General features: G+C 43.6%; 3 protein-coding genes and 1 pseudogene across 4 annotated transcripts; 3 read left to right on the forward strand and 1 right to left on the reverse strand.

Moving 5' to 3' along the window:
• Positions 1-245: 245 nt before the first annotated feature.
• LOC120600865 (serine protease FAM111A-like) lies at positions 246-5,845 on the forward strand. Of its 2 annotated transcripts, XM_039860478.1 has the most exons (3): positions 246-386; positions 1,165-1,282; positions 3,651-5,845. In XM_039860478.1, exons 2-3 carry the CDS (start codon positions 1,202-1,204, stop codon positions 5,364-5,366), a joined length of 1,797 nt encoding a protein of 598 aa, XP_039716412.1. In that variant the 5' UTR covers positions 246-386; positions 1,165-1,201; the 3' UTR covers positions 5,367-5,845. The 2 variants fall into 2 exon arrangements, with proteins under 2 accessions (XP_039716412.1, XP_039716411.1); XM_039860477.1 differs by lacking the exon at positions 246-386 and having other exon boundaries at positions 888-1,282.
• Positions 2,626-2,744, forward strand: LOC120600912 (uncharacterized; annotated as a pseudogene).
• Positions 5,846-14,895: 9,050 nt separating the features above from the next.
• Positions 14,896-19,747, reverse strand: FAM111B (FAM111 trypsin like peptidase B). Its single transcript, XM_039860502.1, has 3 exons — positions 19,630-19,747; positions 18,684-18,848; positions 14,896-17,186 (listed from the first exon to the last, which is right to left on the reverse strand). Exons 2-3 carry the CDS (start codon positions 18,762-18,764, stop codon positions 15,153-15,155), a joined length of 2,115 nt encoding a protein of 704 aa, XP_039716436.1. The 5' UTR covers positions 18,765-18,848; positions 19,630-19,747; the 3' UTR covers positions 14,896-15,152.
• On the forward strand, positions 19,075-24,882 carry LOC120600739 (ESX-1 secretion-associated protein EspI-like). Its single transcript, XM_039860254.1, has 4 exons — positions 19,075-19,162; positions 19,280-19,306; positions 19,393-21,141; positions 24,734-24,882. Exons 1-3 carry the CDS (start codon positions 19,075-19,077, stop codon positions 20,340-20,342), a joined length of 1,065 nt encoding a protein of 354 aa, XP_039716188.1. The 3' UTR covers positions 20,343-21,141; positions 24,734-24,882.
• Positions 24,883-26,731: the final 1,849 nt, after the last annotated feature.

The raw sequence follows: 26,731 nt of genomic DNA on the forward strand, positions 1-26,731 counted from the left end.
AATCCGCTCCTCCCGCCCCCGCAGGGCGCCCTGCTGGCTCAGCTCCCGACTCCGGGACATGGACTCGGATGGCGGGAAAGGCGGAAGGAAGCGATTGCGCAGAGATTGTTCCCGAAAGCAGAGCAGGCCGTGGACCGGGCGAACCCCGGGATTGGATGGGTGAAATGCCGCGTGATCTTCAGGGCCAAAGGGGTCCGTCGGCGGGCCCGCCTCTGCACTCGCCGGCCGGTACCGTCCCGCCCTGACACTTGGAGCGGGCTTTTCCACTTGCGGTCGGGGCGGCAGTGATTCCCGGGGACCCTCAGGCCCCGCTGAGCGCCATCTCCGAAGCTCCGGCGACTCCCAGGCGGCGTCACCCGCAGAATCGGCGCGCGTTCTCCGCTCCTGTGAGTAGTTCCGAATCGGACACGGACTGGCGTTCCTAGCGGGTGGTGGCAAGGGCAGCGGGCAGAAGGACGGCAGCCCGAAGCCAGGGAGGGTTGGCAGGGGGAAGCAGGGAGGGACAGCGCAGCTTCCCGTTGTGCGAACCCCTTCAGCTCTCCAGTTTCCAAGGTCAAGAGTTTTACTCGTGAGAAGATACTTGGAGACAGACTTGCCAGCTGCCCCACGCAATGGTGCTGTGTCTAGTTGGGGCGCTGTGCCTAGTTGGGGGAGGGGAGGATGGAGCGGGGGTGCATGTTAATCGTACAGATTTCTTAAGTGCACCCCAGACGTACTGAACCTTGACCTTTGAGGGTGGGATTCTGGTACCATCCTTTTTAAGGAGTGCAGAGGCCGGTCATCCACAGGCACAATCCAAGTTTGGTCTGAGCCAAGATCTTTATTGAGCATTTCCTCTCCTTTGTCCTGCTGGTTATGGGCTCTGCCTCCCTGCTGCTTTTCATGCCCGAGAATGTTTGGTTGGATATGGAGCTTTGTCAGTTTGGAGGGAGGGTTGGGGTTTGAAATGCTTACTGTCCTACCAAGGTGCTTGAAGTTTTTCTCAGGGACATTTCCTCTCCTTGGAAACAGTTTTATCTTTGCAAGTCTTGCCTTTTAAGCCTGTCAGGTGGCACCAGAGCAGCCTTTAGCCCAGAGCTCGCTTTGTCCTGCTGTGGGGGCAACACATACTCATGAATCATGAAGCTTTCTACATGACTTTTGCTCTCACTTGAACCTTTTTAGTGTTTCAGCTGAGCTGTCTATTCATCTTCAAGCCATTATGAGCTCTAAGAAACGCAGATCGCAGAAGGCCTCATCCACTTTAAAGAATAACAAGAAAATTGACCAGTATTTTCCTCAGGTATGTTTGTAACTACTGTTTATGGAATATATTAATAATAGACTTTCTTCATCCTGGGTTACATAGTCTTCATGCCAAGAAATCACCTCATTATATGTAGGGAATATTAAATAAATTAAAATCTTTCTCATCCATCTTATTCTTTTCATTTTGGAGGGTGGCAGCAAAAAGGAGTTTTAATAAAAATCTCGGCCATATCAAATAGCTTTAACCAAAGGCTATTATAACGTTTCCTGAACAACAAGAACAAATCAAATATAATGTATTACAGTAAAACATGGAAAACAAAATTAGTGTTATTTCAGAGCTTGAAAATATCTACCATGCAAATATGGCCAATCTATTTGATAACAATAAAAACCTACATTTGTATAGTGCATTACAGTTTATAAAACAATTTTTAAAACACATATCCTTATTCTAACCTTGTTAGGCAGGCAGAGAGGAGTTTATTATCTTCCATTTGTTTAGAAGGAGAGGAAAAAAGTGAGTTGTTGCTTAAGGCAGTAGTGGAGTGAAGACTTGGACTTAATTTCACTTACATTAAGTAGGAGGTCTTACTACTACCCGGGCTCTGTTATCATATCAAACAGTCACTCTCTTCCTGAGTCTAAAACACGCCTCAAAATTTGTTAAGAAGAAGGCTGAGAAATGGTGAGCATTTGAGAACACAACTTAAAAGCCTTTAACTTTTCCTTTATCCTAGTTCTAACTAGAACACCCAAGTGTCTAGAAAAATCAAGCCAAATCTAGTCCTGTTTTTCTCTGTCCTACTCCACGACAGTGCAAGCTAATAACCATGTTTTACCCCATTTTTTCTTTAGAAAATGTCTATATCTGCCTAAGAATCCTTTGAATAGTTGGAAATCAAGCAGTGTGTGATGGGCTGTATGATAAGAATGTTTCTGAAGGCATTAGGCCAAAAGGATGCTCTTTGAGAGTTTGTGGGTATGCCTAGAATAAATATATATTACCTTATGTTCCTTTTTTTGAGCCAAAATATTATATGAAGAAGGAAAATAGAGTTAACCTACTAATGTGCCATTCGTTGTGCTAGACATTGTCACACATGATATTACACTTAGTGTTTACTACAATCCTGGTGTTGTTATTCCTATTACAAGCAAGTGGCATCTGTTGACACCCATGCCATGATGACTATGACTTGGCTAAAATGTATCATTTAGACATAGGAATCATTTTTTATTGAATTTCTGCTATTTGATTAATCCTCCTTATGTAATTCCTCTCCCTTCCCCCATTCCTGGTTTTTAAGATAACGCCCTATAAAAATGGGAATCGAAGATGTAAAATTTACCAGAAAAGAATATATAGTCTAATGAATCTATGGCCATGCCACACTGAACCATCCTGATCCCTTCTGATCTCAGAAGCTAAGCAGGGTCGGGCCTAGTTAGTACTTGGATGGGAGACCACCTAGGAAGACCAGGTGCTGTAGGCATAAAAAATAAAAAATAAGAGATTGTAAGCTGACAAGTTCTTTGCAATCTGTGAGGTCAACCAAGGGTTGCCTCCTAAAAAAAAAAAAGTGTATATCTATATCTATATCTATATCTATATCTATATATTTATTTATTTATTAGAACATATATATGTTCTAATGGAAAAAAATATTGGACTAAGTATTGGAACTCTGATACTTACTTCATTAACGGTTATTATATAACCCTAAAAAAAGCACTGACAGGAAAAATTTCCTGTGCCTCTGTTTCTCCATTAAAAGGACATAGAAGCCATTTGTGTTGTTCCTCATTTTGCAGGATTTGGGAATTAGTGGACATAATAGAGGAAATGATTTGAGTTGTTTGCATGATAGTTGCTAGGTGAATCAGGGTTTTATTATTAGAAATAACTAGAACAAACGATTGGATAACTGATGATGGTTTTGTTTAACACTTAAGGCCTGATAATAAACCATGGTACCCTTATTCTTGCTGAGTTTGGTGCTTTAGGAACAAATTTTTGGTGCCATCCATCACTGGGCCTGGAAAAAGTACAAATTACACAGCGGAAAATAGTAAACAGGGCCTAAAATAACACTATAAAAGAGCTGGCAGACTTTTAAGCATCTCTGTTTTTGATGCATCTAGAAAACAGTTGTTTCTTTCTTCGTACTTCTCAGAAAAATGCAGCAGTGTAGCAGTATTAAAAGCTTATGTGACTGATGGGACAGGAAACTCAGCCTATATTTTGGCTCCCAACTTAAACTCTGATTTAATTCTAGTCAGTGACGTTTGGACATTGGTTCTGAGTTTCCTATAGAAATTTTGTGAATTCATACTAAGAAAGAGAAGCAAAAGACAAGGGTTGTATTCGTAGTTTTACGGTACTTAACATTTCTTTTTAGGTCAATAAAGAACAAGAGAATATTTCCAGCATTCCTCAGATGAAGACGAGCTCTAGAAAAGGTCCAGAAGATATAACACCCAAAGACCAGGCTACATCCACAGATATGGTAATTCACGTTACCTTGGATGTACACCACAGGAAAAACAAAAAAATGAAACGCAAGCTCAGGCATCCTCAGAGTGGTAGCTTGTACGAGGCACTCAACACTCTTCGGGCCGTCAAAGAAGAGGTGAAATCTCATCAGGGCAAAGAAATGCTGGTACGTATCGAGGAAGGAATCGAAGGATACTTGAACCTTGGAATGCCCCTGAGCTGTCTTCCTGGTGAATGCCACCTGATCATTACATTTGCCCAGAGTAAAAGTAAGGAGAAAGAAGAGAACCAGATCTTTGGCCGGCATGACAGGGCGTCTACTGACTGTGTTAAATTTTTCATCCATGCGATTGGGAAGAGGAAGAAAAGGATCGTCAAATGCGGGGAACTTCACAAACAAGGGCACAAACTCTGCGTCTTTGCTTTCAAAGGAGAAACCATCAAGGACGCTGTGTGCAAGGACGGTAGATTCCTTTCCCTTCTGGAGAATGTTTATTGGAAACTCATCGAAGACCTGGTCTTCGTTGTAGAAAACACACAGCTGGTTGTTGATGACTTAGAGGGCAAGCTCTTTCAGGTTGAGGTAGAGAAAGGGATGGGCACGTGGACACCAGCTCCTCAGAGTACTAAGTCGGAGACAAGAAACTCCAGTGAGTCGAAAGAAGCAACTATGGCCCAATACCCCAGTTTGCAAAGAGAGTGTGAAAAAATTAGAGAAAGCTTCAATAAACAGATGAAAAAAGAGAAAAAATTATTTCAATTGCATAAAACAAACTTTGGGAAACTGACAAAAAACTCTACTGCAGTTAAAACACACAAACTTCTTTCTCAACTCAGTAACTCGGTTGGGTACATATGGTGGGACAACAATGGGAACGCGAGTTCTGCCACCTGCTTTGTTTTTAGAGGGTTGTACATTTTCACTTGTCAGCATGTGATAGAGAACATTGTGGGAGGAGGAATAGAGCGAAGTAAGTGGGCAGAGATAATTGGTCAGTGTGTACGTGTGACGTTTGATTACGTAGATAGCCGAAGAAAAGATGAGGAATATTTTTGTGTTGAACCTTGGTTCGAGGTATCTGATGGAACTCTTGATTATGCTGTTCTGCAATTGAAGGAAAATGGACAACAAGTACCTTCGGGATTATATGATGGAATTGTCCCTGTGCCACCTAATGGGTTGATATATATTATTGGCCATCCCTCTGGAGAGGCAAAGTCTACTGATGCTTGTGCTATAATCCCTCAGGGTGAGCGAGAAGAGAAATGTCAGGAGCATCTTCAGGCTAGAAAAGCAGAGGGTTTCAGTGATATACAGTATATCCACATGCACACTCAAAACAGTTTCCAGGAAATGGTTCACAGGATTGATCTCATTACCTATAACACCACCTTTTATTTTGGGTCTTCTGGCTCCCCAGTGTTTGATGCAAAAGGTTCATTGGTGGCCATGCATAGCGCTGGCTTTGCTTATGACTACCAAATAGGGCATTCCAGTATCATTGAGTTTGGCCCTACTATGGAGTCCATCCTCCATCATATTAAACAAAATTATGGAATGTGGTATGAAGACGTATGCATAACTCAGCAGGAAGTAGAAATGCTGAGTGATGAGGACTGAGGATGATGAGGCCTCAGTCTATTTCCTAGCTTTACGAGAATTACCTACGGAGTTGTTATTCTATAGGCATTGATGATAGTTTTCTAAAGTCCAAAATGGTTAATTTCATCAACAATAATAATATTATTGACCAATTCCTATGCAGCAAGCATTTTTCTAAGCACACGTAACTTGTCCTAACAACTCTACGAAGTGGATGATTATCCCTATTTTCAAGTAAAGCAATAGGATAAGATTAAGTAATAATGTTATGACACGAGAAGTTGTGCAACTTTCCTTTTTTTTTTCCCCATCTTCCATATCTTTCTCTAAGTTCAGTTGCTTGAAGGCAGGATCCAAGACTTGTTCATCGCATTATCCCCAATATCTGACACAGAAAGTAGCACTTAGAAAATGTGTGGGTCAATCAATAGCAAATCTTAGAACTGCAGTTAAACATTTATTTCATTAAATTTATCGAGGTGACGTTGGTTAACAAGGTTCTATAAGTTTCAAGTGTTCAATTCTGTAATACGTCATCTGTATGTTGTATTATATGTTCACCGCCCAGTCAAGTCCCCTTCCATCACCATACGTTTGACCCTCTTTACTCCCGTCTACCTTCCTCAACCCCCTTTCCCTTCTGGTGACCACCATGCTGTTGTGTATGTCAATGAGGTAGTTTTGTTTTGTTTTGTTTGTTTCTTGCTTTCTGTTTTATATCCCGCATATGAGTGAAATCATAGGGTTCTTGTTTTTTCTATTTGACTTTTCACTTTACATGATATTCTCAAGATCCACCCATTATGTCACAAAACTCAATGTTTCATCTTTTCTTATGGCTGAGTAGTAGTCCATTGTATATTTGTACCACATCTTCTTTATCTAGTTATCTATTGAAGGGCACTTTGGTTGTTTCCATGTCTTGGCCAACGTGAATAATGCTACAGTGAATATAGGGGTACATTTATCTTTACAAATAAATGTTTTCTATTATATTGTACACTTGAAACCCAGAAGAGGGATTGCTGGGTCATATGGTAGTGCTATTCTTAAATTTTTGAGGACCCTCCATACTGTTTCCAGTATGGGGCCACACCAATGTACATTCCCACCAGCAATGTACGAGGGTTCCCTTTCCCCCACAACCTCTCCAACACTTGTTATTACTTGTCCTGTTGATGGTAGCCATTCTAATGGGTGTGAGGTGGTATCTTATTGTGGATTTGATTTGCATTTCCCTGATAGCTAGTGAAGTTGTGTATCTTTTCATATGCCTGTTGGCCATTTGTATGTCTTCTTGGAGAAGTGTTTGTGTTTGTTCAGGTCGTCCACCCACTTTTTAATTGGATTGTTTATATTTTTGTTGTTCAGCTGTATGAGTTCTTCATGTATTTTGGATATCAGCCCCTATCAGAAGTGTTGTTTGCAGATATCTTCTTCCATTCAGTTGGTTGTCTTTTTATTTTGTTGATGATTTCTTTTGTTTTTTAGTTTGATATAGTTCCATTCTTTTATTTTTGCTTTTACTTCTCTTGCCTTTGAGGTCAAATTCATAAATCCTCTCTAAATCTACGGTCCATGAGTTTAGCACCTATGTTTTCTTCTATGTATTTTATTGTTTCAGGTCTTATAGTTAGGTCTTTGATCTATTGTGAGTTGATTTTGTGTATGGTGACCGATAGCAGCCTAGTTTCATTCTTTTGCATGTGCCAGTTTCCCCAGCATCATTTATTGAAGAAGCTTCTTTTCTCCATTGTATGTTTTTGGCTCCTTTGTCAAAAATGATTTCCCCACATATACGTGGGTCTATTTCTGGGCTCTCAATTCTGTTCCATTGGTCTTTGTGTGTGTTTTTCTGCCAATACCATGCTGTTTTGATTATCGTCACTTTGTAGTATAATTTGAAGCCAGGAAATGTGACACTTCCAGCTTTGTTCTTTTTTCTTGGGATTGCCTTGGCTATTTGGTTTTTTTTGTGGTTTCACACAGTTCTGATGATTTTTTGTTCTATTTCTTAAAAAAAATGCCATTGGGATTTTGTTGGGGATTGCATTAATTTGTATATTGCTTTGGGTAATATGGCCATTTCAACTATGTTGATTCTTCCAGTCCATGAATATGAAATACCTTTCCATTTCTTTGTGTCTTCTTCAAGCTCTTTTAACAATGATGTCTTGTTGTTTTCAGAATATGGGACCTTTACATCCTTTAAGCTTATTCCTAGATATTTTATTCTTTTTGTAGCAATTGCGAATTTTTTAAATTTCTTTTTATGAAATTTCATTGTTAGTATATAGGAACGAAATAGATTTTTGTACATTGATTTTGTTTCCTACAACTTTACTGTATTTGTTTATTGTTTCTAATAGTTTTTTTGTGTGTGGAGTCTTTAGGGTTTTCAATAATTACTGATGTCATCTTCAGAAAGTGACAAGTTTATTTCTTCATTCTGAATTTGGAAGCCTTTTGTTTCTTTCTCTTACCTGATTGCTCTGGCGAGGACTTCAAGTACTGTGTTGAATAAAAGTAATGAGAGTGGGCATTCTTGTTTTGTTCCTGATCTTAGAGGAAAAGCTTTCAGTTTTTCACCATTTAGTATGATATTAGCTGAGGAGTTGCCATATATGACCTTTATTATGTTAATATACTTCTATACCCATTTTATTGAGTGTTTTAATCATAAGTGGATGTTGTATGTTGTCAGATGCTTTTTCTGCATCTATTGATATGATCACATGATTTCTATTCTTGATTTTGCTAATGTGGTATATCACATTGATCGATTTACATATGTTGAACCATCCTTGCACCCCTGGAACGAACCCCACTTGATAGTGCTATATTATCTTTTTAATGTATTATTTTGCTATATTTGCTAGTATTTGGTTTAGGGTTTTTGCATCTGTATTCATTAGAGATATTGTCTGTAGTTTTCTTTTTTTTTTGCTGTTATCTTTACCAGGTTTTGGGATCACGATAATGTTTACTCATAATATATGTTAGGAAGTATTGCCTCTTCTTTGATTATTTAGAAGCACTTGAGAAGGTTTTATATTGAGACTGGTATTATATCACCTTTGAATGTTTGGTAGAGGTCGTTAGCAAAGCCATGTGGTCATGGACGTTTACTTTTTGGGAGGTTTTGATTATTGTTTCAATTTCCTTACTGTTGATTAATCTATTTAGATTTTCCAGTTCTTCATGATTCAGTCTAGGGAGGTTGTATATTTCTAAGAACTTATCCATTTCTTTTAGGTTATTGAATTTAGTGATGTATATAGTCTATCATAGTTTCTCTGGTATCCATTGTAACTTCTCTTTCATTTCTGATTGTTTATTTGTGTCCTTTCTCTTTTTTGTTTAGTGAGTCTATCCAGGAGTTTTTCAATGTTATTAATGTTCTCAAAGAATGAACTTTGTTGCATTAACTTTTTCTATTGTTTTTTTCTTCTCAATTTCATTTAGTTCCACGCTAATTTTTGATTTCCTTCTGCTGACTTTGGGCTTCATTTGTTCTTTTTCTAGTTCTTTAAGATATAATGTTCGGTTGTTTATTTAAGGTTTTCTTTTTTTCTTGAACAATATAAACTTCCCTCGTATTACCCCTTTTGCTGTGTCCTAAAAGTTTTGATATATTTTCATTCTCCTTTGTCTCTATTTAGCTTTCGATCTCTCCTTTTATTTCTTCTTTGACGCAGTTGTTCTTGAGTAGCATGTTGTTTAATCTCCACGTATTTGTGGGTTTTACCACCTTTTTTTTTTTTTTCTTGCAGTTGATCTCCAGGTTCAAAGCATTTGCTTGGAGAGTATGTTTAGTGTGATTTCAATCTTCTTAAGTTTGTTGTTTCGTGTCCCAACATATGGTCTATCCTTGAGAATGTTCCGTGTGCACTAGAGAAGAATGTATAATCTGGCGTTCTGGGGTGAAAGTTCCCGTAAATAGTGATAAATCCATTTGTTCTAACATGTCATTGAAGACTGATATATCCTTGATTTTCTGTTCGGATGATCAATTCAAAGCTGTCAATGTTGTATTTAGGTGCCCTGCTATTATAATGTTTTTGTCAGTTTCTCCCTTTAGTTCTGTGATTAGTCACTTCATATATTTTGGTGCTTCCTGATTGGGTTCCTATCTATTGATAAGTGTTATGTCTCCTTAAGTGTAGTGTCCCCTTTATCATTATTAACTGTCCATCTTTGTCTCTCATTCCCTTTTTTGCCTTGAAATTTATTTTGTCAGATATAAGTGTGGCTACACCCACTCTTCTCTGGGTTCCGTTGGCTTGGAGTATCATTTTCCACCCCTTCATTTTGTCCTTCAGCTGCAATTCGTCTTAACTGAGGAGCTAAATGCTCTCTCAGAAATGATCTCAAATAAAATCCTTTAGAATTCACAAAATCCTCATATTACTAAAACTGTCAGGATATATGTGTCCTGAAATTTAGACGGTAATGTCCACTCTATGTATTTATAGACTATTAGGGTAAGGGCGATATCTTAAAGAATTTATTATTTTATTCAGATTTCCTTAGGTTTTGTTTTGTTTTGTTTTTCCCCTTAGTTTTCAACAAATGCCTTTTTTCTCTTCTGGGATCCCATCCGATATACCACAATACATTTGGTTGTTATGTTTCTTTAGGTTCCTCTCGCTTATGACAGCTTGTCAGACTTTTCTTGTTTTTGATAACTTTGTCAGAAAGGGTACTGATCGAGCATTTTGTAGGATGGTCTTCTAATGGAATTTGTCTAATGATTAGACTGGGCTTAGGGTTTTAGAGAGAGGGTCACAGAGGCAAAGCACTGTTTTCAACATATCACATCAAAGCATGCTATTGTGCGTGCTTTATGACCTGGTGTTGGCCTTGAACACCTGGCTGAAGTAGTGTTTATCAGGTCTCACTACTGTAAACTTGTTCTTTTCCCCCTTCTTTCTATAATGTACTCTTTGGAAGGAAGTCGTTATGCATAGCCCACACGTAAGGAGTGAGGTAGGTACTCCTGCAGTATCTGCAAAATTTATTTGGAATCATTCTGTGTAGGAGATTTGTCCCTTCTCTCTCATTTATTTACATCAGTATAAACTCTTGGATACACGTATGCTTTGGGTTGTAAACCAATACTGCTTCATTGTGTTGCTCCAATTGTTTCTGTTGGCTCTTGTGCCCCCTTTGACATGTCTTGAGCAATGTGTTATACTTGTTTCTTTTCTTTTCTTTTCTTTTTTATCACTACCTTACATCCTGATGCTAGAGGTGCTCCAGGCCCCTTTAGTCTATTTCCTGCCCCAGTCCTAGAATCAGCCAATTCTCCAAGGAGCCCTGCTTACTTTTAATGGAGAATAGTATTAGAAACCCAGATCTGGGCACTAGGTATGCTTGTCACTATTGAAGTGTTATATCTCATAGATCCTCTCAGCTGACAGAATAACAAAAAAAAGTACATGTACTACATTAACTCATGTATACACATATATCTACAAACATTACTGTATGTAATCATATGCATGTATAATAAATAGTTATTCTGATCTATTACCACGTGGATCATTTCAGCCTCTTCCTTTATCTGTAAACTGTTTCTCCAACAGTGAGAAACTTGGCTCCTACCATCCCCCACCTTATTATGTCATCATTAAATTCCAGCATACACACATAGCAGTATCATGATTGTTCACATGTACCAGGATGGGAAATAACTTTATCAACTAGACTATAGCATTTATGTCCAATTTATTTTGTCCTCAGTCTTACAGACTTATTCCTGAAGGACCTAGGTCAGCACTTCCTTCCCGCCACCTTCAGTGAGTTCATTCCATACGCTTGTAACATAAATTGTCTTGTCATAGCCTGCATTCATTCCTTTGACCTAAGTGCTTTTTTTAATTCCATACATTAAGGTTTACTCTTCATGCTGTCAATTCTGTGGGTCTTAAGTGATAATGTCATGTATTCACCATTACAATATTATACAGAATTGTATCACCACCCTAAAACTCCCTTCTTATCCACCCCCCTTCCCTGGACGCTCCCCATGATTAGACTGACCAGAGACATCAGCAGATTTCATTGTGAGTAGCTGTCTTTTTGTTCTTAACTGTGTAACTGACCTTCAGAATAAGCAAAAACAAAACAAAAAAAAAACCAGGCTGAAGCCAACGCAGTCAGTGAAGATGGATCAGCATGTCATCTTGCCATGCAGACCGCCTCCGATGTTCTCTTTGTGGACACCCTTTGCAAGGCTGGATGAAGTGCTTGAGGACCAAGCAGCAAAGACAGAAAAGGGAGCGCCGAGGAGCCTCACCTTCAGGTGATTTTTGTCTCCAGCTCACAATCCGTTGGGGTGGAAGTCCCATGAATGTGCTCTATGGGACAGCTGTACTCACCTCTCATTGACTTGAGTCTGAAAACTGTGGACCTAAGTTCTTCTTTTTTTTTTCAACTATTCAGTCTTTTTGGAGGAACTTTTGTGTGTGCCAGGTAGAGTGTTAAGCCCTGGAAATATAGAGGGACGTAACACTGTTCTCACCGTCCAATAAGTTACAATCTAGCCGGTGAGAAAAACAAGTAAAAAGAGAGTTATGACTCTTGTGCTATAATCCAGAAATGAACAAGATGCAGCGGTGGTCCAGAGAGGGCTTCGGCCATGCTAGCTTAGATGTGGTGACCTTTGAGCTACAGATTCCCAATTCAGATGTGCTTGCGGCCTCAAAGTCCCACGGTCTATGCGTCTGACTCCTGCATATCCCAATGATAAGCTATGCCTAAAACCTGGCGGAGAATGCAATCTGCTATAATCACTTAGAACCATCGTTTGTCTGTGTTGTGTCCAGAATAACCAGACCCAATTTGAGTGCTCTTAACCAGGAGACAGTTTATTAGCCGAAGGCTGTCCTTGCAAAGGAGCAGCCCCGAAATGCCAAGATACAAGGTTTTTAAGCCCCAAATCCCATTCCTCATTCTGTCTTAAACACAAAGGTCCATCTTTCTCCTATTCACTACCTGTCAACCCACTGGTCAGGTGTGCAAGCGGGAAGTACAGAAGCAGAAAGCTTGTGTTAGAATGTTATGTTCCTATGGGTGATTGCCTATGTTCCCATGGACAATAGCCAGTGTTCCCATGGGCGATGGCCAAACAGTAATTTTCAGCTTATATACAATTGATTATTTTTCATGCCACGCAAGCAAGCAGGGTTACACAGGCTAAAATTGGCAGTTAGCGTATGAGCTCATTGTTACAAGTTTCATGATTAACAGAATGTGGTTAGGGGTTCCAGAAACTAGGCCTAAGTTATAGACTTCCTTTGTCCAGTTTCAGGTTTTAATTATTCTTTAACCCTTTCACATTTCAGCAGGCCATCACAGTCTGGCCCTCTTGGTTGGACCCATCCTTGGTTCAGAGAAATGAGAAGGAGATCACAGGGCAGGCGAGCTCACGTAGTGACAAGACCAGGCTCTCAGGACTGACACTGCGATTGGGTGGGGGTGGGGAAGGGGGCAGGCTTTGTTTGTGTACTATTTTTAAAAAATTAACTTTGAAGATGATTCTCCCATTAGGAGACCCCATAAATGATCACCATGGAGATCTAGTTACAACAGCAGGATCAGGTCACTCGAAATCTCCATGTGTAGGGTCGTGCCAGGGGCACTGGGCTCCCGAGATTTGACGGGAGGACCCACAGATCCATGAAAACGTCTGAAAGTATTCTTTTGGTTAGTCATACATCAACTTTTGTTGTGCAGTTCCTGCTTTCATTTTCAGTGATACTGAGACAGGAAATGTTGATAGACATGGTCTGACAAGTAAAGGATGAGTCAGATGATGAGAATAGAAACTAATTTCCTTGTATTCAGACAGTCACGAAGAAAAGTTTGTCTCTTGAATAAGCACGTTGGGCTCTTGAACTGGCTTATAAGCAAATAATTATAATACAGCATATATCTTACATATTAGTATTAGAACAGTGGCGTTTCTCTCATTAAGCCCACATCTCTGCCAAATTTTTTGATCGATTTCACCAATAAAAGTCCCTTACCTTTTTCTTAAGTCTGAAATTTTTCATTTTTCTTTAGCGAATGTTGTCTTGTAGAAAATGTTGAGGCTCAGAACGATATAACCTCCCTCCAAAGAAACTTTCCCATTCGTTCTGGGAGGTGGCTGGGCTGGGGTCACTAGCAATCCCAGATACCGTTAACCTAATTGGGATGGAGTTGATTTCAAACTGACTGTACTCCCAGTGAAGGCTGGAATATTTCTGGGACGTTTATTCCTGGAGTGCAATACTTCGTTCCCATTCAAAATCTCGTGGTGTTTACTGATAGGCCTTAAGCACTAACTTTTGCCCCTCCTTAACTTCACGATTCTCTTCAAATGTCTCTTCAGCTGATCAGCCTCTCAGACCTCTCCTCCAGAATCGACAGGTGCCTCTCAGGTAAAAGCAGCACTAACTGCAGCTGTGGCCCTTCGGCCTTCCCTCCTCACGCGGACATCAGCTGCACACTTCCCAGCTGCTTTGGTAATACGTTGTTGACTTCACACAGATGTTTCCTATTTTCTGCCTATATTTTCTGGTTGTTCAGTGCGTGCGTGCGTGTATGTGTGTGTGTGCGTGCGTGCGTGCTTGTGCACGTAGGGTGAGAAGATCGGTCTGAAATACTCATTCCACCATTACCAGAAGGAGAATCCTGAGATTGATCTTTTATATTGCTGAAATCCAATGGCAATTAAATTTACAACCTCTTTCGTCTCACAGATGAAATTTAGGACATTTATTCAAAAAGGGTAAGATTCCTAGAACTGGAGTTACGACATTTGGGAGACTCTTAGGACATAGAGAATATCAGCTCTTAAAACACACCCGATTCTGGCTCCTGCAGTTACTCCTAGTGTCCCCTAAACGTGACAACTGGACACCGACACTGTATGTGGCCAATATTGCAGTCTCCCACATTCACTTTTATATGACCGAGTTTGCCAAAGATGGGGCAGGAGAAAGATGGCCTCCCTCTCATTTCTATCTTCCAAATGATGTGACAGTGCTTCAATGCGGAGGAATCTGATTTACATGCAGAATCTCCATTGCAAATTTGAGTGGGGTATTTAGCTTTTAGCTTTCTGAACTCTGGACGTGAGAGGGTGGGGATGGAGACTAAGGAAGTCCCTCCTGACGTCTGCTGGAGAAGGGCAGAACTGGAGGACAGCTCTGAAAAAGCTGGATCCTCTGCTGGCTTTTGCAATAGAGGCTAATGTCACAGGTGGCATGAAAGGGGAGAAATTACGATTGCCAAAGAATTTGGGGGACTAGAGGAACAATACGTCTTTTCCCCTTAACTCTAAAGGTGTATTTCCCATTACGTGGCTAGGCAGAGGATGAGAATCACTCCACCGGTTACGAAGATGGGATGGGGGTGCCATCCTAGGCATTTAGGACTTAGGGGTGTCACCATAGGCATTTAGGACAGCAAAGACCAAATTCTTTGCATGTGTAGAAGGAAGCTAAGTATTTTAAGTGAGTCTCGAGATTGTTTTGAATAATAAAAACAAAGCCGATGAGGAAAGAAAATTAATATTTATTTGGGCTGTTATGTCTTGCACAGACACAGGATTTTCTAAAAGTTTTCTAATTAAGATAGCATATTCATCATACTTTAAGAAAGCAGGCCCCAACGTTCTAGCTTTTTGGCACATTTTCTTTAAAAAAAAAAAACATCTTGTTTCTAATATTCCATGGGTTCCTCTTGATGATTTTGAAGTGACGACTCATTTGTTAGGCTTTCTTCATGGGGGTTCCCATTTTTCTTTTCCATTCACACTTTATACACGCTCTCGTTTTTTTGTTCAATATCACAAAGGATTGCTTGCATAGAATAGCCGAATTCGATAAGGGGATTATCGCTGCCGTTATAATGCCCGACGGTGTGCATAGCAACCAATTCGCCAGATGCGCTGAACACTGGGGAGCCAGAGGATCCGTCTGAAAAACAAGTATCATAACTGAGTGTGTCGGAACTCCACAACTCTCGTAGAAAGCTTCTTCGGGTAAACATAGGGCAAGCATTCAAAATAGGAGAGTACCATTTTCTCAACTCCTCTCGATGCTGCTCTGGGTACTTCTCTAACCGTTTCTGTAGAGGAATCACGGCACAATTGTCTAATTTCTTGTTCTGGCCGTCCGGATGACCAATTATATAAACCAAACCGTCAGATGGCGGGGAGGAAATGTTTCCCACCAGGCCTGGAGGAAATCCATTCCCACGATCTCTTAGTTTTAAAATGGCATAATCTAGATTGTCATCGGACACTCGAATCCACTGCTCGACAGAAAACCAGTCAGCAGCAGGAGGGCAGGACCCCTTATAAGTGAAATTTACACGTGCATATTCGCTTATATCTGGCCACAGACGCAGATCTTTGCCTTCTCCCAGCATAAACTGTATAATATGTCGACAGGTGAAAATATAACCTTCATTGAAGACAAAGCAAGTACCATTGACTCTTCTTCCATTATGCTCCCATATTATGAACCCAACCGACACACTAAGTTTAGTAAGATGTTCATAGGTTGCAATGGAAGTAGAAGTTGAAGTCACTTTTCCAAAGTACTCTTTATATATGTTAAATTGTTCCAACGATGAGAGGTTTTCTTCTCTTCGTTCTTCCTGAAAATACTCCTTCATCTGAAGTGCCTCTTTGCTAAAATTTGGATATTGCTTCATTATACCTATGCCCAATATTTGAATATTCTTTAGCCAGAGATCAGCTGCCTCCTTCCCGAGATCCCACTCGGTAATGTAGAGCATGCCCAGATGGGGCCTTTGCCTAATGCGTGAGTTTAGTTTAATATATTTCTTGGAAATACGATATCCGTAATCGTAATATTTTCTCATTCTGGCCATTGTCCGGTGTCTTTTACCTTTGATGTCATGCCCTAGACTTCGTGGTGAGAGAACCTCGTCTCGGTCATGCTCTACATCTTCAGTCTCTCCATCTTCCCCTGGTTCATGGGTCTGCACCTCAGCCTGCATCCGAGCCCGGGGACAGACGCCATCGGTGCCGTCGTCATTCTCCTGATTTGTTTTCTTACCACTACCTTTTCCGACAGATCGCTTTGTAGGAATGTCCAGTTCTAAGACTTTTCCAGCTACTGCTTCCACCGGGGACTGTTTTCCATAAACCTTCTTATGACCTTCCCTTAGTTTCCACTGCAATTCCTCCAGGTCAGACCGAAATCGGCCATCTTTGCACAGAGCTTCTTGGACGGTCTCGCCCTTCGAGGCATAGATGCAGAGAGCGCGTCCATGTTTGTGAAGTTCCCCGAGCTTCGTAATCTTCTTTGTCGTCTTCCCCACAGCGACAACACGAAAGAGAATGTAGTCGATGTCTGGATTTTCACACTGGCGTAATATCTGATGAGCTTCTTGGTCACTTATTTTTTGACCGACTGTTATTGTACAATGAGAATCTGGGGGTAGGCACTTGAGAGGCATTCCTAAATTTATATATCCTTTCATGGTTTTCTCTTCATAAACAATAATGTTCTTATTAAAACAATCCTGCATCCTTGTACTGAAATCTACATTAGCTCTCAAAGCTGAGTAGATATTCTCATGGAGTTCACCATATGCTGTCAGTTCGCTCCAGTCTGATTGCTTGGAGCTTTTGTGTAAATTAAAGGTGAAATAACGCTTTTCACCGTTGCTTGGATTGGGCTTCGGAATTTTAAGGGCTGCTTCCCGCTCATGGGCATCACTTTGAAGTGCACTGGTGCCGCTACACTCTCCTGTGTCAGAGGGGGAAGGAGCGACAGGTGCGCCAGCCCATATCTGCTTCATGACAGTGTCCTTGAGATAGGAGAGATAATCATGTTTTACGTTATGCCAATCATAAAACTCCTGGACGTGCTGAATAAAAATTAGATAATCTAATGGCTACTTAATAATGGAAAAAAAAGGTCAATCATTCCATCGCCAGAGATAACCATTCTACATTTTGTTGTTTTTCCTTTTTGGCTTGTATTGTTTTACATGTACATAGAAATCTTATACTCTTTCTGTTATGCTGTGCTGTATAGGGGTTTCTCTTTCACTAAGCAGTCTAGCAGTACTTCCGATGTCATTAAACAATCTTGGAAAATACAATTTGAGGGGCCATGTGATATTTCGCTGTATAATCATTTTTAATCCATTCTTTATTGTGAGATATTCAGATTGATTCCAATTTTTTACTCCTCTGACATGACAAACATTTCTACACATAGAACATTTCTGTCTGCCCATCTGATGATGTCCAGAGGACATAATACCCAGCAGCAGAAATACCGAGCCTAAGGCTAGAAACGGACTTGACAACATATCTGCTGCCATACTGCTGTCCAGGAACGTGGCATCATTCACCTGCTGTCCACTCAAAAGCATTTTCGTGAATTATTTTAAACCCACCATGTGGGCGATGCCTCAAAAGCATTGTCGTGTTATTATCCTAAACATTTGCCAAACTGATAGGCGAAATGTCATCTGATTTGATGTTTTTAAATCTGCATCTACTGAGTTTGTAGTAAAGCTCGACTTCTTCAATACATCCTTTGGACATCTGGAACATCACCCGTCCAAAGCGCCCATTAAATGTCTTTTAGTTTCTAGTCTGTACAGGGTTTCAACAGCACTAAAGACATATAAAATAATGGAAGGCGTGATGAGTCACAGGATAGGGTCGATGTACAGAGACACAGACTTATATCACACAAATATATTCATAGACAAAGAAGCAGGCATTCCTCTCTCTGCACTCTAAAATCGCTTGCTTGTATCTCGATTTAGTGTTATCATATCACTTTTTTTGAGTATCACAGTGTGTCTTTTGAAAACTGGACTCCGAATTAGGATTGTTTGGCTTCAAAATCCAGGCTCTGAAGTCCATTACTTTTGTGGCGTACAAAAGTTGGGTTTCAGTTTCTTCATTTAGAAAATAGGGGTGGTAATAATATCCATCGCACAGAGTTGTATTAAATGTTAAATGAGATCATCTATAGGAAGTGGCTAGTATAACTGGGGGACACTGTGACTTACTGTTCACGCCTGTCTCTATTTCCCTTGATACTAAGCGTCTCTACTCTGGGTCAGCGACCTTGTCTCACAGGCATCGTTCGCATTGCTAATTCACACACTGTCATTTGACTTTACGCCGGCACTCATGTGCACGATGTCCCCAAACATGTTTTGAACGACAGAAGGGACCGGGTTATAGCTGCCATTCTCTATAAACTGCCCCCTTCCAGGATCCCGGGGTAGCCCTCCATAAGAGTGCTGTACCAGCGAAGAGTTGTAAAAAAGCAGACGTACCTCTGAGACGTCAGGTCTGGTGCTCTGGTCACTTTCCGCAGCACCGAAGGACGTGTCCTCTTCACGCTTTATGGAATTCATGATGAGTCCAAGAGAAGAGAGCTCACTTCACTATCCACCGAGATAGAGAAACAAGGACTGGGTCTGTCCTCCCACTCCAAATGACTGAAACGATAACAGACAAAATGTGCGAAGCGACAGCTTTCAAACGCGGGACACGAGGCAGCTCGGAACCGTGATCTCTGACCCCTAAGAATCCCTTAGTGCAAGAGAGTGTTGAAACTATCAGAAGTCGGGGGAAGAACACCTCCAAAGGGAAAGACAGAACAATTCTGAGGCTCCTACTGGGCTGAGAAGAGTTTCTGTTCCCAAAAGTCACCTAGAAAGCTTCATGATTCATGAGTATGTGTTGCCCCCACAGCGGGACAAAGCGAGCTCTGGGCTAAAGGCTGCTCCGGTGCCACCTGAGAGGCTTAAAGGCACGACTTGCAAAGATAAAACTGTTTCCAAGGAGAGGAAATGCTCAATAAAGATCTTGGCTCAGACCAAACTTGGATTGTGCCTGTGGATGACCCGCCTCTGCACTCCTTAAAAAGGTAGGTACCAGAATCCCACCCTCAAAGGTAAAGGTTCAGTACGTCTGGGGTGCACTTAAGAAATCTGTACGGTTAACATGCACCCCCGCTCCATCCTCCCCTCCCCCAACTAGGCACAGCGCCACTGCATGGGGCAGCTGGCAAGTCTGTCTCCAAGTATCTTCTCACGAGTAAAACTCTTGACCTTCGAAGCTGGAGAGCTGTAGGGGTTCCCACAACGGGAAGCTGCGCTGTCCCTCCCTGCTTCCCCCTGCCAACCCTCCCTGGCTTCGGGCTGCCGTCCTTCTGCCCGCTGCCCTTGCCACCACCCGCTAGGAACGCCAGTCCGTGTCCGATTCGGAACTACTCACAGGAGCGGAGAACGCGCGCCGATTCTGCGGGTGACGCCGCCTGGGAGTCGCCGGAGCTTCGGAGATGGCGCTCAGCGGGGCCTGAGGGTCCCCGGGAATCACTGCCGCCCCGACCGCAAGTGGAAAAGCCCGCTCCAAGTGTCAGGGCGGGACGGTACCGGCCGGCGAGTGCAGAGGCGGGCCCGCCGACGGACCCCTTTGGCCCTGAAGATCACGCGGCATTTCACCCATCCAATCCCGGGGTTCGCCCGGTCCACGGCCTGCTCTGCTTTCGGGAACAATCTCTGCGCAATCGCTTCCTTCCGCCTTTCCCGCCATCCGAGTCCATGTCCCGGAGTCGGGAGCTGAGCCAGCAGGGCGCCCTGCGGGGGCGGGAGGAGCGGATTGCGCCGCGGCCCCGCCCAGCGTGCAGAGCGCGCGGGCTGCCGCGGGGCAGGGGCGGGGACGGGTGGGAGCGAAAGGCCCGACACCCCACAACTCCCACACCTCCTCCGCCGGGGCTTCGCGCGTGGGGCCGTCGCTGCCCTTCGGCCACCGCCCCACTGACGGGCGCGGGGATGAGCTTCTCCGCCAGACCCGGCAGAGGCTCCGGCCGGCGTCGTGCGGGCGTCTGTCCGCTCGCGGTGCGCTTCGCCAGCTTCCCGCCGACCGAGTGGCTCAAGGGGGCGCAGCAAGCAGCGCGCTCCTGCGGTGGGTCTAGTGGGATGTGGTGATCCCTCTCTGCCCTTCCCCCGCGCCCAGGCACAGGAGCCAGCGTCCCCGAGGGGCTGATGCGTGCACCTCAGACTGTCACGCTGGCTGAAGAGGCCAGCCCCGCCACTCCTGCTGTCCAGGACGCGCCTTTCTAGATGCTGAACCTGAGCGTCCTGATGCAGGACTCCAGAGTCAGCCGTCTGCAAACCCATGATCCAGAAGCTGCTCTGCAGGGGGCTTAAGGTCCCTGTTTCAGAACCTGAATAGGAGCAGGTGCCTTCCGTATTGGGTGCAACGTTTGAAAAGTTGGTCAAAGAGGGGGAGAAAATCGTTGCTAGGTGATGATGGCGACAACCCTTTTGTCACTTACAGAAAAATAGCTGTGAATGGAAAAGTCGGTGGTATGGGTGGAAAACCGTGAAAGCGATTCCTACCTTGACCTCATGTAAAATATACACTGAGAGCTACAATCACTGTTTAAAACCAGGCCGTCTGCGGAGTCTGGGGAGAACAAAGTTTACGAGGAGACTTGTGAAAAGAGCATGAACACAGTTAGAAAAAAAGAAAAAGGAAAAAGTGTGATTGCTCTATGAAATCCCCGTTAATCCTCTAATCACCCTGAAGGGGGACTGGAACCAGCACATGTACCCATACAAATTATTGCACAAGGGGACTGGCTGAGTCTCTTTTCTGCGTGGAGTCTGGAGGTGTTCCAACGTGATGAAGAGCAAGAGGCGGTAGAGGATGGTGCCGTGGGCATCGTGACATCTCAGGGGACAGAGGATATGCTTTGGAATGGGACAAACCTTGTCGGGCACGGTAAGGATCTGGACATTATTATAAATGTGAGATTTCTTCTAAACTGACGATTTGAATTGGAGGAGTCATGTGACTGATTTATATTTTCAACGATCACTGGGAGCTGTGTGAACGGAAACCTGGGCGAAGGAGAGCTAAATTGGAAGGCGGTTAGGGGGCAGCAGCAGCACCCCAAAGTGGCAGGGCTGTGAGAAGTGGTGGGATTCTGCCTTCTTCCGAAGGGCGAGCCGCCAGCTTTGTTTCTGGATGAGGTTTTAGAGAAATGAGAGAAAGAGCGGTCTCCGATGAGTCCTGGACTTTTCACATGAGCAACTAGAAGGATAAAGTCTCTGTTAGCCGATATAGGGAAATGTGATGGGGGTGCTTCTGGGTGTGCTATGAATGGAGTGTGTGTGTGTGTGTGTGTGTGTGTGTGTGTGTGTGTGTGTTTGCACGCGGCGCAAATAATTCTACTTTTGATATGTTGAGTTTCATGGTCTCCTAAAGGAGTCACTATCAGATACTGGCTTGTCCCTTGACTCTGCCATTAGTATGTGATGCATTTGCACCTTTCCCAACCACTTGAGTGGTCTTCACCTCTTCATGGGGTTGATAGGAGTAAACTAGCCCCGCCACCTGCCACATGGCCCAGAATATACTTATCGTGTTAGATATTAAAATGCAGACTACTTACATACATACAGCCAACAAGGTGCTTAGTGCAGCTGTAACCTGTTCAGGGCAAACACTGTGTCCACAGGGACATCACATAATTTTAACAGGCTGCTTTGGTGGCTCCACAGACTCCTGGAGCCCTCCCTGTTCTGTCGCTGCTGCCAAGCTGCAGTGGGTTTGCATGGAACCTCTCCGAGCACAGCCGCCACAGGGAGAGCAAGCCTGGAGCCCTGCTCCACACCCACAGGTCCTGACCCAGGCAGCTCTAGGCAGTTGGTTTCTTTGTGAGGGTCAGCGTTACACTTAAGGCAGAAATGGAAGACTGCCACCCCAAATGGCATCTGCCTAATTATTCCAAGCAACAGTGACTAGTAATGAAGACGGAGTAGAGACACCCTTTTGTCTTCTGCTGAGCTAGCTTCCTGTGAACCTTCTTCCTTTTAATTTTCACTTTACTTCAAACATACTTCTCAGTTAATGGCCAATATCATTCTCATCATGAGCCCAAGTTTCTGTCTCTTGCTTTCTTTTATTCTGGTCTGTGTTCTGCCCTCCACGTGTTGAGTCCTTTGCCCCTTCCTGACTCTCCTGGGCAATCACCAGTAAGTACTGAATGTGCATCCTTCCTCTTCGCTCCTAATCTTCCAGTTGGAGTGGACTGGCTTCTGTAGGACTGCATGTGAAAAGCAGATTTCTTCACGAACACACACACACACACACACACACACACACTCTGCGTGACAGCAGAGAAGAGATGGTCTGTTTCTCTCCTCCATGAGTTCCTAGTGAGGGGATCTCACTCTGTCTTAGAAGCTGCCACCCTCTTTGCGAGAGGACGGGGTGGGGTCTCTAAACTTCCAGCAACTGGCTGAGGGACAGCCCTGAAACCTTAGCAGCTAAACTTTCCTCTGGGGACCCCTGACCCACCTATCAGAGGAAGACAATGCTCTCATGGGAGGGCGATGCCCACTCTGAGGCGTCTGCCAGCTATCTGGGGGTTTTCTCTTTCTTCAATAAGAGAAATATCCACTGAATCCTGAGTGGATGTGACTTGGGGCCAAGATGTAAGGGGAGCTGCGTGGTTTCATCTCTGAACTCACACAGCGGGACTCAGAAACCTCTCTCCTGGCTCTGAGAATCTTTCCGGACCCAGCTGGGCCGGACTCAGGCCAAAACAAGAGGCCCAGAGATCGGACCCTCTCCCAGAATCTCTCTCCTGGTGACTTGCTTATCCAAAGTGCCTTATTTTATCATCCTAGAGGAAAACCCGCCCTACGGGGTTCCAGGAGCCTGCAGGTATTTCGGGTTCTGGGGCCTGCAGAGGGATGGACACTAGTTCAACCTCTGTTCCCATTGGGGGTGGTATTGTTAGTGGACTCATTTTGGTCTCGTTTGATCGTCGCCATCAGCCCTTGAGTTAGGTGTGACTTTTGCCTCCATTTCACGGGTTAGAGAACAGGATAGTTTGCCCAAAGCCTTAGGACTTGATGGGGGCAGGGGGCAGAGATGTCCAGGGAGAATTTAACCTTAGAGCCTCACAGCTTATTAGGACCCCGCAGGGAAATCTTGGGCAAGTGCCCTCCCCTCTTGGTGGTGGTGGTGAAAGCGTGTGTGTGTGTGTGTGTGTGTGTGTGTGTGTGTTTGGGGGGGGGGTCTCGATTCCCTATTCGTAAATTAAATAATAATTCTGCAGAGAACCTGATTCAGTGTGGCTAGAGGGTGGCCGGTAACTTGCATTTCCCAAGAGGTGATGCCAATGCTTCTGGTGACCATCTTTAATGCCAACTGTTAGCTTCACTGGACAGAAACTGCTGTAAAGACTTCACAAATTTTAACTTATTTCATCCGCATAACCTTAGGAGGCAGCTCCAGTTATCCTCATGTAAGAGGAAGCTGTGTTTATAGAGAACTCAAACCAGTGGCCTCAAGACGCAGGGCTATTAGGAGAGCCAAGATTACACCCAAGCCGTCATGCCCGGTGACCTTAGCCCCCAGGCACTGCTTCTCTACGTTCCAATCAGCCTCCACGACCCTAGCCCATAGCTTCCAGTCCCACTCCTCGCCGTCCCCACCTTCCATAGCCTCCGTGGCTCCCTCGATCGCAGCTCCCGGGAAGGAGATCAGTGCGGGAAGTCTCCTTATAGGTCCGCGCTGGAGCTTGAGAACAGAGCTCCTAAGAACCCGCGCCCAGCCCTTGGCCCGCTGTAACTGCTGTGCGCAGGCTTCTTCCACGGAGCATGGAATTCCGCGTGCGGCCTGCAGATGGCGCCAGAGGATAAACCTGCCACAGAGGCGCAGGCTAAGGAGGCTGGGTGAGGATTGACACTCATCCTGGCCAATAAGCAGCAAGGTGTTGATTTGTTCATTCTTGGATTCCCTGATGCCCAAGATCTTGCCACCCCTTTAGAGGGTTACATTGATACCCGGATTGGAGAGGTGGATGTGGGAGTTGCCGCGTGACGTGCTTCCTGGAGGTACACCTTTTAGTCCAGGTTGCCACAGTTCATGTTGACTTACCCCGCACCTCTCACCCCAAACCCCCCTTTTTTCCCCTCCAATTTACCCTCCTCTCAGTTAAGACTCACCTCATCTGCCTCTGAGAAGACTTGTCTCTCCATAATTCTAGGTCTTTGGCAGTCCCTGGGTGATTTTAACTCATGTCAGATGCCAAAACCCAACGTCTTTTATTGTGCCACGGCCTCCTTTACAACATTGCAATACACGCAGGCCGGGTGCATCGCCTCTTTCCACACCGCGCCTTCCTTCCATCCATCTATCCATTTATTCATTCATTAGGGACCCATCTGCAATAGAGTTGGGTTTCTATTCAAAATACGAAAGAATAGAGACTGCTGTAAAGTTAGAGGAGAGAAAAAACGGTATACACAGGAGATGAAAAAAATATACACAGAATGGTGATACTTATTTTTTTCCCCAGATAACAGGACAGAATCTAAAGATACAGACATGGGCAAAGTCTACCCCCGCCTTGCACAAGATCATTGCTTTAGGCAGGTGTAATTTCTGAACTTTTAATTTCCCTCTACTATAATTTTTCACAGATTGAGCCTCCACCCCATATGTATTTATTTATATGTGTTCTTTTATAATTCATGTATTAAGTGTTAGGCACACTCAATTTCTTATTTTCCAGATAAAAATACAAATGGAGGTTCAAGTACTTCCTTCATTCACCCCAGTGAACCATCGTGGGCACTTTCTGGATTTCCCCCTCAGGCTGGAGCCCTCCACCTCCGACGTGCGTCTGACTCTCTCCCTTCTTCCTTCAGGTCTCTGTCAAATGCCAGTTTTGCAGAGATGCCTTCCATGACCACTTTCCATTAAAGTATTCTCCTCTGCTCCTCTGTCTTCTTCTGTCCCCTTATCCTGCTTTATTCTTCATATACTACATTTTACTGTACTGCAACTATTACTTTAATTGGTTTAGTTTTGGTCTTCTAGCATCAGAATGTAAATTTTAAGAGAGGCACGGAGAAGTTCTGTACACTGGCGAGGGAGAGAGGAAAGCAACAACGCAGAAGGGTTGGAGACGGAGGGAGAAAGCCTTGCCTAATGCCTCCTGAAATCCCCTGGGACTGGGGTGGGCCTAGAGGGAAGATGGTTCATGCCTCTCTTGTTTCCTGCATTCGTTAAATCCTCAGGGCCAGGATCACCCTGCCCTTCCCTCTTGCCCGGCTATCTGCAGTCTCTTACTGTCTCTCTGACGCTTGGGGAGGAATAGCACGTTTTCAGTCCCCACCCCCACGCACCCCGCACCAGGCTGTGAACTCCTCAGGACGACGACGATGTCTTCTAAGATCGCGTCTCTGCTTTTGAGAGCTCCTGGCATATCATAAATGCCCAGGAAACTTTTGTGGTTGGAAGAAAGCTATTTTGCATGCTCCGCTTCCATTCGGAGAGGACATTTTTCTCAAGATGGCTAAAACAGCCACAGGATCCATTAGCACGTGTTTTTTTTTTTTTTTTGATGAGTGTTAGATCCTCATCTGGGAGCCTGCCTCACGCCCGCTTCAGACTGGCTCTTACTGGAGGCATTGAGCTGCAGAAGACTTTCAGTGACAGAGACGGCTAAGTTCAGATCTTTCATTTTCACCAACTTTGAAAATGCAACTGTTCTTACTCCCTCATCCAAACTTTCTTGGCCACCAGGGAAGAAAGGGAAGAAAGCGATACCGCCAGTGATTTGGAGTGCTCTGCTTTGGCTGCTTCCACTGGACTAATAACTCAATATAGTTGCTTAGTGGTTCTCAAACCTGAGCTTACAGTACTCGTTATACCGCGGAGTGCTGTCCCCTCTCAGTCCCCAGGGTTTCTGATTCCGAATTGGCATCTCTAACAAGTTCTGCTGCTGGTTGGGGACCCTCTTTGAGAACCACTGCTGTTCTTCATTACCTGTAACTTGTTACCTTTGATTTGGAACATTTGTTTCCGGTTCACGACCCCACAATTTTTCAGGACTTCCTGTAATTCTTGAGGCTCTTTGGAGAATCTATTGTATCTGTTTATTTGTAGATGCTTGTGGTCAGTCATCTCCTCTATGGAACGGTGAAAGGTCAGTCACATCATTCCCTTGAACTTTTTCTTCAGCTTTCATTTATCGAGGATCTAAATGTCTGAGACGTGGGCCAGGTACTCTAAGTGTGAGAGGTTTAGCAGCGAGTGTATTGTGTTGGAAGTTATCTTGTTAAAGAATGAAACACAAAACAGTATAACTAATTTAAAAGAACCCTTCAAGAATTTGAGGGTGTTGTATAAATGCAGGTTCCTGAATGTGGCCCAAAACAACACCTTAATGTGTCCAGAATAGTAGATATTTTAAGAAGCCTGATTTTGAAGGAATGACTGGAAATATATGATGTGACTATTTAAGGAATTATAATAGGACTATCAAAATGAACCAAAAGAAAACAAAGGG

This window comes from Pteropus medius, unplaced genomic scaffold (assembly GCF_902729225.1).
Source record: "Pteropus medius unplaced genomic scaffold, Ma_sr-lr_union100, whole genome shotgun sequence".
Classification (NCBI taxonomy): Eukaryota; Metazoa; Chordata; class Mammalia; order Chiroptera; family Pteropodidae; genus Pteropus; species Pteropus medius.